General features: G+C 37.1%; 1 protein-coding gene across 4 annotated transcripts in view; it reads right to left on the reverse strand.

The window, feature by feature from the left end:
- Positions 1–14,763, reverse strand: part of acaca (acetyl-CoA carboxylase alpha) — a 50,112-nt gene that overhangs the window by 22,644 nt on the left and 12,705 nt on the right. For 2 of the 4 annotated variants that reach the window (XM_087807624.1, XM_087807626.1), the window contains 18 exons: positions 14,532–14,695; positions 14,316–14,466; positions 14,148–14,251; positions 12,607–12,834; positions 12,390–12,540; positions 12,190–12,324; positions 11,052–11,198; positions 10,781–10,969; positions 10,011–10,111; positions 9,634–9,722; positions 9,325–9,449; positions 9,130–9,243; positions 8,132–8,245; positions 7,955–8,044; positions 7,773–7,891; positions 6,192–6,215; positions 5,311–5,454; positions 5,127–5,229 (listed from right to left, as the gene is read on the reverse strand). In XM_087807624.1, the coding sequence (XP_087663750.1) occupies positions 5,127–5,229; positions 5,311–5,454; positions 6,192–6,215; positions 7,773–7,891; positions 7,955–8,044; positions 8,132–8,245; positions 9,130–9,243; positions 9,325–9,449; positions 9,634–9,722; positions 10,011–10,111; positions 10,781–10,969; positions 11,052–11,198; positions 12,190–12,324; positions 12,390–12,540; positions 12,607–12,834; positions 14,148–14,251; positions 14,316–14,466; positions 14,532–14,695 (2,292 nt within the window). Of the gene's footprint in view, positions 1–5,126; positions 5,230–5,310; positions 5,455–5,777; positions 5,916–6,191; positions 6,216–7,772; positions 7,892–7,954; positions 8,045–8,131; positions 8,246–9,129; positions 9,244–9,324; positions 9,450–9,633; positions 9,723–10,010; positions 10,112–10,780; positions 10,970–11,051; positions 11,199–12,189; positions 12,325–12,389; positions 12,541–12,606; positions 12,835–14,147; positions 14,252–14,315; positions 14,467–14,531; positions 14,696–14,763 lie in introns of all 4 variants that reach the window. The other 2 variants (XM_087807623.1, XM_087807625.1) reach the window with 2 other exon arrangements.

The following is a 14,763-nucleotide window of genomic DNA, read 5'->3' on the forward strand; positions in this document are numbered from 1 at the left end:
AAATTAATTAAAAATAAGGAAAAACAAAATAAATAAAAAGAAGAAATGGAGTTATCTGAACTGCGGTTAAAATGGCAGTCTCGTGGAATAGGATCATGTGGTGCTGTATTGTTTCGCTCTGTAAGTTCTTATGTGGAAAAAATTGCTCCGTTGGATCGGAAAAATGTTGTGAAAAACTGGTATAAATGGGCTAAAGAGCAAAGGAAGGTTGGAAATCTGCCTGATTGGGGCATGCCTATGCCTGAAGAAGATATTCTTGGTGAAAATGTGAAAAATATTAATCTTGAACTTGAAGTCATTAGGAGGAGAAAAACAAGCATGTTGTTTAGTGAAAAATACAGACTGGCTTTGTTAGAAAAAACTAAAACCGATAGAGACAGATTTTTTGTGATTATGGAAATGGTAAAAATAAAGTTAAATACTGAAGTGATGGCACCAGTGAAAGCTGTTAAAAAGGAAGTTGTTGATGAAAATAATGTAACTGAAAAAACTGATTCACCACCACCTTACCTAGAAGGTGGAAACCAAAATGTAAACTCACAAATGTTGTCTGATAGATTGCAAAAAATGGTAATGAAAGAAAAAGTGAACACCCAGGCTCCAGTGTTCAATGTTACAGGAGGGCAGCTGATGATGGATCAAGATGGTAATGAAATAGATAAAACAAAAATGATAAATGTAAAAGAGATTATGGATAATGTAGCAATAATAACACACAGGCAAGAAAATCTCACAAGAGATCTGTTAGACACAGCAGAAAAAACACTTAACAGATCAGTTGAAATGGCAATTAGACAAGGACAAAATAAAGAAGATGAAGATGTGAGTGCAGCCCTGACAAGTGCACTAGAAACCATAGAAAAGTTGCGTAAAAAAGCAAAGGACAAAGCAGATAAATTGAAAAAGAAAAAGTACAGCGAGGAAGAAAGCAGCAGTGAGGATGAAGAACTAGACAAATATTGTAAGTATAAACTTGACCCAGGCACGCCATTGAAACCTTCTAAATATACAGTAAAAACTAGAAAAGGTGAGAAAGGGACACTAAAAGAAAGATCAGATGGATTAGGAACAAGCCTTTCTGGACAATTTCCTTTAGTGGTGAAAAGTGGAAGAAGGAGGGATTATACTGATTATGTCTCAGCAAGTATGATGGATGTACAATGTCTGAAAGAAAAACTTCCTCCGTTGGAAAGAGGAGCAGGTCCGTGGATTAATGTTTTTTGCAACAATATGCCAGGAATTGTATTGGCTATTGGAGATTGGAGACAAATTGTTACAGCATGTGTGGGTGCTGATAAAGTGTCAAAAATAGAAGAAGAAGCAGGAACAGAATGCGAGCCTCATCAAACACCATTCTCTCATCATTCAAGACATATATGGCTGGCCATGAGGGAGGCGTTCCCTACAAAGGTGGATGTGAATGAACTAACGTCATGCATGTACAAAAATGAAGAAAGTGGTAGTGAATATGTAACACGTTATAGGACTAAGTGGGAGGAACAACTGGGTGGTCCACTAACTGACAGTCACCTTGCACTCTTCAGGGGGGCAATTGTAAAGGGATGCCCAACTTCTGTAAGAAACCATTTAGAGGCTGTAGTAGGATTGGATAAAAAATCTATAATAGAATGGGAAGAATATTTAAGCCATTATGTTAAGATGTTTATCGAAGAATTGAAAGAACAAGAAGAATGTGACAAAAATGACATGAGACAATTGAATAAAACAAAACTCTCTGAGCTTCGTCAACCGGTCAAGGAAAGACAGAAAGAAAAACAAATGGCACAACGGCCACCAATTACTGCAGCCCCACAGTATTTCACACCACACAACGACTGTTGTTATTCATGTGGGCAACCAGATCACTGGAGTAATGAATGTCCTTTCTATCTTCAGCATTATTTAACAGCCTAAAATACAATAATGCATAAATCTGCTTTCACCCCCCTACCTGATATGAATCCTCAGCCCTCATCAAACTAATGGTAGCATAAAAGAATAGCTAAAAATGATACAGTAGCAACAAGACAAAATAATTCCATTTTTTAAGGCTATTTTTAACTGAATGTGTTAAGTTGTGTAATTACAGGAAAGGAGATGTTTTAAATCAGCTACACAGAGGCTGGAGCGAGTTGTGTTGTGAGGACAGTTAAAACAAAGGACACAGACCCCTGCTGACATTCCACAGGTTGTAAACAATGCGACATGAGCCGTGTTGCAGTGGGGAAGATGATGTCAGGCTCATGGAGAAAGGTGACTCCTGTGTCCAGTTGTAAGATGTAGGTAAGGAGAAGAATTTTGAGTAGTAATGAAGGTGTGAATCAGATTGTAGAAGTGGATGTGTGAATCAGTTGCTGAAATGGTCATCTAAGAAAGGTCTCTAATGTAATTAATGATAAAAACAATTGGTCAAAAGGAAAGATGTTTTTTTGGGCAAGACGGTGATGCACAGAAGATTCTAGTTGGCTTTGAAAAAACATTGCATTACAAAGCCCATGAGATGTTTTTTATCAGGAATTTGTTAATTACAGAAGTTGAATTTATCAATGAAAGTGAAAATGGTTACTCTTTCATCCTTACTGTACAATGATTTACAATCTCATTTAGAAGACATGGTTCTGACAGGGAAGTCTTCGCAACATAAATAAATAGTGGTGACATTCACTTGAAAAATGACTTGAAAGGTTTCATATAAAATAGATGTAGGTTTTAATTCAATGGTAATGGAATGATTTCCAAAGTTCAGCACAGGTGAGGTCAGACAACATAACACCCCAGTTTCAATTTTGCAGAAAGAAAAGTTGTATGTTTTTCTTGTATTTAACGAATATGTCTAGTTCTCCTTTTACAGTTGAAGGAGACCGGAAGCCTTAAAATGACCTAACAAAGGTCATGGATGATCCAGATTTAAATAAGCATTCAGGTGGAGATACCTGGAATGTGACACAGCAGGGGGTGGCACCAACACCAGTGCAGAACAGTGACACCATCATTTAAAGAAAACCTGGTAAAATAACATCTTAAGACTCTCACAGGTTCCACAAGAAGGACTACAGCAGAGACGGCGTAGTTAAACAGGGGGAGTTGGATCAAGGTGATCTTTGAGATGATCAGACAACAGTAGCCCAAAGGACAGGTAACATAAAAAGATGTTATGTGTCTCTAGGGGAGGTTGATGTATGAATGGAATGAATGGAATGAGCAATGAATGAACAGTGAACAGTATTGGTGAAACTGATGTGGGGATTCCTGGTTTTATGTCCTAAATGGGGGACGCCCCGGGTAAATCAAAGCGAAAAAGAAAAGAAAAATGAAAAAATAAGCAAACAAAAACTAAGAATGAACCTAAAAACTTAAACTACACTAACAATAAAAATTAGCTCATTTAGATTAAAACTAAAACTGATCTAGATTTAAAATAAACTAAAGAAGAAATAAAATATATATTAGAAGTAGAAATAAAAAAATATATAAAAAATGTAAAGAACCAATATGGAAATAATAAAAATACAAAATAAACAAATAGGGTAAAAGAACATGTATTGTGGTCGACTCATACTGCCAGGTAACAGGCAGAGGGCAGGGAACGTGTATATTACTCTCTCCAACCAGGGTCAAAATCAGTGGACGCAGGATTTTCTGACCTGGATGAGTAAAGGCACTCAGAAGCATCAACCACATTCCCCATCAGAAAAAACAAGCGGATAAGTACATGGGGAAATTACCCAATTCTATTACATTAATAAAAAACTTTTTTTTGGTCAGAGCTACTCCTGAATGAAGGTTGTTTGTGTGTAGGTTCAAGAAGATGGACTCGGAGAAGATTGAAGAAGACGGATTACTGGGATCGTTTTTTCCTCTACACGCCTGGAATCGGATCATGGACGAAGAAGACCAGCTAGACTACGAGGAAGAACAGTCGGACCGACTGGTGAAGAACAATCATACCAACAACCAAAGAGGAACAATCGGACCAACAGACGGACTGGACTAATGAGAAACATGAAAGAATGATGAAAGACCACCTCTAAATAAGGCCAAACCTTGTGTCACCGTTTTAAAATGTTTTAAGCATAACAGACAGATGATTATATTTTCGGTTATACATATAGCGTGTGCAGGTACATGATAATAATATGTTATTGGGAAAATGATAATATTAGATAATATAATAATAAAGTAATGATAAAATATTGCTGCGGAACAACCATTTACTTAGAAAAATTGGACCTTTTTGTTTATGACGTGACCTGTAAAGGCCACGTCAACAGGGGGAGTTGTTAGATTGGAAATTATTCTACACTATACGTATACGCCATAAGTTAAATTAATGCTAAAAAGATGATCAAAATATAGAGTATAAAATACTAGCCTCATCTAAGAGCTTAAACGTTTAAATACACATTCACAACCAACATTTCACTTGCATACTGATATACACTGTGTCAAGGGTAGCTTGAAACAGACTAGAGATTATTCAGCGATTTAATGAAGGACTGTCTGTCTGCTCTGTTCACACCTGTGGACGTGAAACAAAAGGGCAACACGGAACACACCCAAAAGAGGGGGGCTGGAAGACAAAGGAACTTGCCCACACAACAGGCAAGGAAGGAAGTTACTCTCCAGGTGACTCGAAACAGAAGTTAACATAACAGAACCACTGCCCCGGAAAAGGCGACCCCCTGGACAGGAAACTTTCCCTTAAATGTAGAGACAACCCATAACCAGGGACCGTCTTTCCCGGAGCTATTGACCTGTACAGCTGCCGGCAAAGAGCGAGTCCGATCGATCGTAAAAGTTTCTATGTTTGTTTGTTTTGAAGCGGTGAATAAACGACCGTACACTCTGAATTTATCCTTTTTTCTCCATAAAGCAAAGTATTAAGACCCGGAGGTGACGTCGTGTTGGAGCGACGGTAACGGACTCCGGTTTTATCCGTTTTAATAATAAAAAAAAACACTATTTGAAACTTACATACAATCTTACTTATCATCCGTTCACATTTGAAAGTCTTTTAAGACACTTTATGATAATTAGGCAAAACAAATCCAATTTTTTCCTTTAGGACTTGTATACGTGTTAAATAATTTGGCTAGAAGTACATTTAATGTTCAATTCTTGTTTACCTTTGCGTCCTCTTCGCCGTACAGGACCGGGTTTCCTCCCTCTGGGAATGTCGGGCTCGGCGGAGGGGAGTCCGTGAAACAGCTCAGGACGTCCGAGATGTTCCTGTAGGAGGACGACATCACATTGAGTGACATGAGGAGAGAGAGAGGAAGAAGACGGTGAGCGAGAGTGCGAGGCACAGACTTTGTGAACTCCTGGAAGGATCGGAAAGACACCATGGCTCCCATTCTCTGGCAGGGCGGAGTGAACGACGTGTCGAGCAAGACGTCGCTCACGCTGGCCACGTGCACCATGCCGTAGTGGTTGAGGTTGGACGAATACGACATCCTGTACGAGGAGACAGAGAGTAGACGAATTAGAACCTGCTGCACCGCCGCACTGACTTTCCAATGCTTTTGGGAAAAAAAATGTTTGATACTTAACCCTGTAGTGTTAGTCGATTTATAGAGTTTTAAAAAAATACGTTGATTTGTGGAAGAAACTGCGAAAATATGAGGCTCAAAGCAAGAGGTCATTAAGCCAAGAAAGCCGGAAAGTATTTGTTTCCGTCGTTTAAAAGCAACTTGAGCAAAACACCGGAAAGAGTGTTCCCCCTTTGATTTCCTCCAGAGTTAGTCTTGATTATTGTACCCACTGATGGAACTTCAAACCTGTCAATAGTTGCCAACAGTGAGACATTGTCCTGAGACGATTTACTCTCTTGAGCATTGAGGTCCTGGGGTTTAGTTTCCGCTAATTTACTGTCCGGGCCTTTCACATTTTCCACGATGAGATTGGCAGACAATTTCCTATAGCAGGACAGTCACAGGTTACGGTTCAGTAACATGGCACTGGTTCCTTTCCTACGTTACTTTAAAGTGGGTAAACACACACACACACACGACAATCAGACAAGCAGCCAAACATCAAAGCTTAATAGTTAGGTTTCAAAAGCTTGAAGCTTGAAGCTAAAAAAAAAAAAAAAAGTGGTTTTGACAACATTAGCTGTGACCAAAAGTGCTTTATCAGAGTTAATTTAATGGTTTGACTAGGAAGCCGTGCGATAGAAGGAATGTTTACAATACCTGTTTAGTGTGGGGATGTTCCCTCTGCAAGCAAACACAGTGATTACTAAAGGGGTTAGTGGCAGGCGACAGGAGGAAAGACACTCAGAAGTGAATGTGAAAGTGGGGATTATGAAAAGTGTTCAAACATATATCACACAAAAACAACATTTTAACTCTAAAGCATGCATGGCTACATCCAGATTCCTTAAGACCAAATGTCAATCACTACAAAACGGAGCCTCCATGATCCCATCAGAAGCTCTACTCCGAGTCTCTGAATTGCCACGGAGCTCCACATCCCATATTTTTCAGGGGACACGTGCAAATCTAGATCTTGTTCTCACGCTTTTTCATCATAATGGCGCAAAACTTTAACTTAATTAAACTAGTTGTCTAGGATTTTGTGTGGTTTTACTGGGTTTGGGCTTATTTTAGGTCATTTTTATTTTATAAATCAATCCCGTCTTGGTTGTATAATCAGAGCTATATCAATAAAAACATCTGATCATCTTTCATTTCCTTGTTTTTATTCCCTTTGTTTTGCCGGAACTCATAAAAACTTTTATGGTTAACTTTTTATTTCAGTCTATACTGAGCTAAATTGAAGGACAATGTATTATTTAACAGTATTATAACCCTTTCCTCTTAATAGTGATTCATCTAGATCTAAGTTTTTACTTTTACTTTAAAACTAGCTTTCAAGATCATTAATTCAATACAAATTTGGAACAATTAAATAAAGAAAAATGTTTTTCTTCACAAAGTTGACAATATTAAAATTAAATATCAATATCAGAACTAAGTTACATCCATTACAACATTTGTTAATTAGTAAAATGTGCAAAAATGACTCAACTTTTCTTTTTCAGATACAACTTACTGACTCAATGATATATTATATTGGATATAACACGTTCCAGTAGTTTCTTCTTTGGGCTTTTAATAGCAGCCGAAATAGGAATTAAGAAATTATATATTTTGGATGAAAAAACATTATTTTGTTTGCAATGTCAATTTAAAACTGCACTATTTAAACCCAAATTTCTCCATTTCATAACTTTTGTCAGAAGCATTTCAAAATATGTATATAGGAGGTCACAGGTTAAATGGTTACATTGAAGCACCAATACTTGATGCAACTGAGGATTAGATCCACAGCAAAACACAAGAGAAAAGGGATGAAAAAAGAAAGCAGGTGGACATTAGTATAAAGCGTCAGCGCACAAACATCATTGACGGACAATCACGCGGGGAGGATGAACACATGTGCACCAATGAATATCCGTCCTGAAACTAAATATCAGTGCCTCGATGCTCAAGGACTTCAGAAAGAACACATTTGTTTATACTTAATAACTATTTGTGCAGATGAGAATGATTTGCTTGCAGACAAAATGGAGTTTAACTAAGAAGAAGCAACCAGTACAGTAGGGGATATGTAAGCTTAAGCATATACATTTATATTAAAAATATATATATCTTAAAACTTCTATCGACTCTGAAAATGAATACAGCTGAAAATGTTGATCTATTGATGTGAATTTACATTTAAAAAAAGAGAAGCAGGATCAAGCCAATGCAATGTGGCGGTGGTTATACCTGTTGGGATGCGACGTGGGAAGCATGAACTGGAACTCCACCACACACGTGTTGTCCCTCAGCTGCCGATGCTGGACACTGTTGAGCTCGTACGCAATGTAGGCTCTGCGTACGTACACCTGCACAGGTAAAGGTTCTCTGATTTATAAGTGATCGGGGGAGGAGCATGAACGAGGACTCACCTCCAGAGCAGCCATTCTCACCACCTGGTTACTGTGGTAGAAGAAGTTGGGGAGAACGTCAAAGATGGATGTTTCGGACAGGATGAGTTTCTGGTGAAGATTTAAGGGGGGATTTACTTTAACCTCACATCATCTGCACACACACATGACACCAGTTTGATCTTTTTTTTTTTCTACCTGCAGGTTCTCGATGCAGAACTGGTGTCCGTACATATCGATGGCGGAGAGGAAGATGGATTCCACCTGGTTGTGTCGCAACTCGTACGAAGGCAGGTGGGAGGCGATCAATACCTGGGTACAGTCAATTAGAAAAAAAGGTTTTCATCGACTCACAAAGCTCACAACAAACATGGCACTGATTATAGTCTCATAAGTGCAGTTATATAAGGAAAGTTAAAGGTTGAATTTAACATTTCAAATTAAGTAACTTTATTTTTTAAATGCATTTGTTATTTAAAGCATATAATAAGAATTAAAAAAAAAAAGAAAATTTGAATAATAAAAGGTTATATTTCTTTTTACTGTATCATTGAATTCAGTTCAATGTATATTGAAATTTGAAGATTCTCTTCTTTATATAATTGAATAAAAAAATATTTCCGAACACATTTTTCTTTTATTAATTTTCTTTTTTTTTTACACACAGTTTGGTATTGTAAGTCCAAATATTGAAAAATAAATCCTCTAAATTCAATATATTTTAATTCGTAGCATTTTAAATTCAATATAAAAAAGTTGGTATAATAGAGCCACCAGACACTACCAATAGTGTCCGGAGCTACTTGATGGAACTGTCAGCCAATCATGTGACGCACAGATGATCACCTGATGACGTGGATGCACTCAGGCATCTATTCTTCTTGGCGTATTCCAAGGTATGGTCTGGTGCTGGCAATATACTAATATTCTTTAAATTTAATTTAAAAAGCTAGAAATTCAAATTCATTTTTGCATTATTGGAATAAGAATATCAAACCCTATGTCAAAAAAATGCATACATTTTTGGATTTAATTATTTAAAAATGTAACCTTTCAACATACAAATGATTGAATTCAATTATTACATACAATAATCAACAGTTTACACACTTTATCTGCATCATTACAGCCATTTTAATATAAAAATAAAACATTGTGCATACACTGACATTTTCACAAACAAAGACAAAACCAACCTGTCTCGACCGCAGGGCCACTTTGGCATTGATAGTCTTGCTCAGCTGAGTGAGTTCAGTCAGGATAGCCACGAGCTCATCGGTCAGAGTGGGGTCTCGTCCACACAGCTGGTTCTACAACCACAAGAACCATCATGTGCGCGGTTTAGTTACTACACAGGGAAGTTATAAAGGGTGACAGAAGTGGCCACTCACGATGAGCATGGTGACCAGAAGATTCTTCTTGGTGACTTGTGCGTGAGAGAAGATGTAGTTGAGGACGTTTGCCATGTCGCCTTTGTTTTCTTCTCGCAGAGCAAACACACACTTGTCGTAGTGACCTGCACAGAAGCAGACAAGATTATAACGATGCATTAATAACAAAGTCTTTCCTCAAATATTTACAACCTTTGTGACAATAAAAGTAGTCATAATAACACGTATAATAAATGTTAATATTAATACCAATAACAAGAGGAGTACTAACAATGATACCACTTTTCTTGCACTCGTTTATTTTCGTACCATTTTGAAATTGCACTTCTACTTTGCGATATTGTCTCAACAAGTCCATGACCACGGCCTTCATGTGACCCCGGATGCCACTGCGATACCTGTCAAAGATAATCATTGACAATGAGAAACAACAACAATTATCAATAGTAATAACACATTTTTTAAGTCGCATTTTTTTCCAAACCTTAAGGTTGGACAGAAAAGACAGAAAATAAAAAGCTACTCAAAGACATATAATAGTGAAGATTACTATGATAAGTCAAATAAATATATCACAGTAAATAATTCATTTTAAAAGGCTGGGCTTTAACCCAACATGTAGATATCGATTGGGAAAATGTATAGTTTAAATCCATGCATGAGACACAAAAGTGTTGGTCACTGACTTCTGCACCAGCTGCACGATGCTCTGCGTGTTCATGAAGAAGACTTCTCTCTCGGACTTCTTGTTCAGAGTCGCAGCATGACTGTCCAGAATGTTTGCGATCTGAAAACCACAAGAGAGATATGATGATAATCCGTTCATCCCCAGAGGAGCCGGATAAGCATTTAATCCCACTTGACCTTTTAGCCTAATTGATTTAATGGTTTTAAAAAAAAATGTTTCAGGTGAAGATGAACTATATTGTTACAAAACCCTACAATCCTCCATATACTGTAATTATGCAACTACTACCATCAATTTGTAGCATCCTTAACGGTTTATAATATAATTTTTAGGAGCTAGAGAGTTAAACTTCCACTGACATTAATGTATTTCTTCACTTTGAGTGACATACATATCAAGAAAACAAATCAGCTTTCACTTGCATTTTCACAGTAATACTGCACAAACCTAGACAGGACTCTTTTGCACAATACAGATACATGAAAAGTACAAACAAAAAATAAATACATGGAAGTCTGTTTGGTACATAGTTGGAATTGTTAATTAGATTAGAAAGCAACTTTAATTAAGAATGAAAACTGAATCATGGAAAACCATTAATAAAAGTTTGTAACTCTGAACATGTATGAAATAATTACTCAAAATAATGTTTAATAACTGCCAGATATTTAAAGTTGGAAAAGAAGTAAAAAGGACTAACTAAAAGAACATTTATGAACAATTAAATGGAACGTAGTCCAGGATAAAAAATGGAGAAATGAGATTCACCTGTTGACTGGGGAACTGGCACAGCACAGACGTGATGTTACTGGCGTACTGAGCCATCTCCTTCTTGATAGCCTTCTCCACCGCGGGCGGGATGCGACCCGACACGCTGGTCATGATGTCCTGAAGCTCCAACAGAGGCAAGGATGGGTCGCGCATTGTTTTCATCAGCCTCTCCACCCACTCCTTCAGCTAGAGGGCGGCCAGTGAAGAGAAGAGGTCAAATACAGTTTAAGAGATGCTACATTTGAAAGAGAAGGAGAGGGAGGCTCACTCTGGCACTGAAAAAAGGTTCAGGGAGACAGTAGCCGTTCATGATGTGGACCAGGTGGTCAAGTGTGCCGTGGAAAACTCGGTGCAGCTTCTCGCCTCTCAGAGCCACGGCTTGGATCAACGGGAGGGCTCCGGTGTGCAGCTCTGCCTGTAAAAAGCAACAAACAAAAAATAATTGTTACATTTTGAGCTCATTTGCCAAACTTAAATCAATTGTTGATTATGATGTTTATTGATTGATCCAATTCATGTTAAAAAAAAGTTATAGTAATTAGTATATTGGAAAAGGTTGAGTTTAAATTAATTTGGAAAAGACTTTCATTTTTAAAATAAACAAATTGTTTAATTCAAGTATTAAAAAACAATCAAGCTTTTAATAAAGAAATTAATGAGTTAAATTATTAAACAAACCCAAATTCAACCTTTCATTATAGAAATTATTGAATTAAATTAAAAATAAATAAATAAATTAATTAATATAATTTCTGTTCTATTATTATAAGTGTCTGGAAAAAAGACCAGATTTTCAATCAGCATGTGACTGTTGACATGTGAAGTCCTTAATTTCAGTCTAGTTTACCAAAAATAAAAGAAGCCTTTAAACTAGTTTAAAAACAAGTGAAAAAAAAACTCTATATGGGATTATCTTGTTGAAGAGAACTAATAGTCCAGAGCTCGTTTTCATTTATTTCGGACTATTTATTAAAAAAATGTAATGTTTTTAATTCATGTTTTTCACCCTTGTTATTCTTTTTGTGTGTCCATGCTGTGTGTATATTCTATTCTGTTATTATTTTTAATACATGTACTGTATGTCATATTAAAATGTGTATGTTTAATCTTTTTTCTTGTGAACTGCTTAAACTAATAATTTCCCCAAAGTGAGTAAGAAAAAAGGTGCATCAATCAATGGATCAATCAATATAAAAAAAAAAAGCTTTTTGCTGACTAAGCATTATGTCATGTTGTATGTTTTATGTGCTTATTGCTCACTTTTTTGCCAGTTGTTTTGTTTGTTTCACTGTTTTTATAAGACTGTTTGTCTGGGAATATGACGCCCAAATTAAACCATTCCGCGATTCAAAGAAACTTGCATGGAAACCTGCATTAAACGGCGTCAGTGAACCAGCAAACATCACCTGCTGGACTCTGCTGGGATCATCGAGCTGCAGTTTAGCAATCACACATCCAGGCTCCAACGCTGCTCCTGCCCTCTTCACGTAGTGAATGCATCCCGACTCGAGAGCTGTGAGCGTCATCACCATCTTCATGACCTGACAAGTGAAATTCACGTTAAAAGTACAGTGAGCGCTCGACAAAACGCTGATTAACCGTCTACCTCGATCTCGGCATAGCACTGGCCTGAAAAAACATGGCCTCCGTCTTCAACTGCGTACTGGATCAGCTTCCCTGCTGAAGGCGAGCGCAGCAGCGAGGGATCGTTCTCCTTTTCAAACACGCACGTTTTGTTCCCGATTGTGATTCGATACCTGCGGCCGCAAACATCATTCAGCAAAGACGAATCTAACGATGAATCATCAGCTGCTGTTGCTCACCGGTCGACCTCCTCCTTCATGTAGGTGGTGTAGCTGCTGCCGTCGTAGGACAGCAGGAGCCCTCCGTCACTGAGCCGGTGAACGTCCACCTCGGCCGACGAATGGTTCATGATGACAACGTAGGAGTTGGGAGACTGTCGTGTGACGGTGAGGACGTACTTTCGACCCTCGTAGATCAGCTCCACGTCGACGGTGTTGAGCAGCGTGTGAGCAGGAAGCACTTGACCCCTGGAAGAGAGAAGAGTACAAATGGTTTCAATACATTTATTTACCACTTATATTCCTTCCTGCAAACTGCTGTTAGATTATTTGATACAAAATATCATGCTTTTTAATTATTATTCTATGATCATTTTTATTTTCATTTTATCATTGATTTTAAGTATTGTTTGTCTATTTTATTTTTTACTTTATAATTTATTTATTTTTTAATTAACGTTATTGTCATACGTGTATTGTCTATATGTCTATTAAATGTCTATGCATGTACACATGAAAGTGTGTTTCTACTTTCTACTATTTTTCATGAACAACTGCGAATACTCAAATGTCCTCAATGTGGGAAAAATAAAGGCCTATAGACAAATATTGACTCTTTTTATTGTCTTTATTTTTGCATTAAACTTTGTTCTAAAAATAGAACAATGATATGAAGAAAAAAAAACATTCAACAAGAAGAGAATTGAGAGGAATCAGATTGTTCACTGTGTGTTTTTCCTGTTTAGAATATACAGGAAGAGACGGAAAGATCAAGTAATGCTTCCAAACACAGTGCAACAAATTCCTAATGTAATCAAAGTCATGATATTCACTCTTTTATTGTTGAGTAACTGTTTTCAGGGTTCCAACAGCTGAAGGCAAGTTAAATTAAAGACATTTTCAATATTATTATTTTTTTATTCCATTCGACAATGAACCAATTTGTAAAATAAAACAAACCAAAATGTGTATTTAAACATTATATGCATTAACTATGTATTTGCCATTCTATCTTATTTTATTCATATTATTTCATATTTACTTTTATTCTGCAATGCCGCCACAAAAAATAGCTTTTTGTTTTGATTGTCAAATAAACAAGTAATTACTCAAGTTAAAAGTTTTCATTTATACTATTAGAATTAGGATATTGTTAAAGATAACAAACTTTGGCATAACACACACACACAAACATGCCAAAAAAGATCCAACAAAATTTACTTTGTCTCATACACGCTTGCTTAAAACTGCATTCAGATATGAAGAAAAAATGACAACCAATTCTAATTTCAAGTAAATTTTACCAAAATGAGCAAATTTGAAACTAACATAACGGATACTTGGATACTTAGAGTAAATACTTATAATGTTTTCACATTTTTGAAGACCTTTTTTAATATAATTAAGACATTTTAATGCCAAATAAAACCTTTTTGGAATCATTTTTAGATTCATGAACCCTCATTTAACCCCACGTTAAGGATCCGGGGGACCTTGACCTCAGTTGGGCATGTAATGTGTAATCTTCTGCATCCTTAACACATATTATTGAACAGGTTTACCTTTCCAAAGAATGCAGGAAGTTCGACACGCTATTCCTCAAATTGACATCCGCCACATGAAGAGCTCCACTCACGATTCCAAGCATCGTATCCGGACGCTCCGCCTGTGTAAAAATGGAACACAGTGTTCATGATTGCAAACAGAATGTACACATGAGTAGTTCATACCTGCATCTTCTCTGAGATGAGTCTGTCCAGCCAGCCAGTGTCAATGGTGTTGTGTTGAAAGCTTTCCGTCTCCAGCAACTTGATGAGATACTCCACTGTTGTCCTGAAGTCTCCTCTGATGGACAGCTCCTTCAAGGCCACCACCATGTTTCTGGAATTAAAATGCATTTTTTTAAGCGACAATATCTTATTTTTTCAGCAAAATTTTTAACTCACGATATTGCTTCTTCGCGATTCTCTCCCCAAGAGAAACAGTGTCCGAACTGAGAATCTGCAAACTCATGGAGTCCACCAGCCGCCGCCACACTGAAGTAGCCCCACACGTTCTTATTGCTGCGGAAATTCAGTTCCTGCACTGTTCCAGAGCTCGGCTTGAATCCCTGCAATCAGAACCGTACAGTTATTATTACATAACACAAACTATGGGTATATAATATAAATTGTAAAT

This window comes from Callionymus lyra, chromosome 14, assembly GCF_982586985.1.
Source record: "Callionymus lyra chromosome 14, fCalLyr1.hap1.1, whole genome shotgun sequence".
Lineage (NCBI taxonomy): Eukaryota > Metazoa > Chordata > Actinopteri > Syngnathiformes > Callionymidae > Callionymus > Callionymus lyra.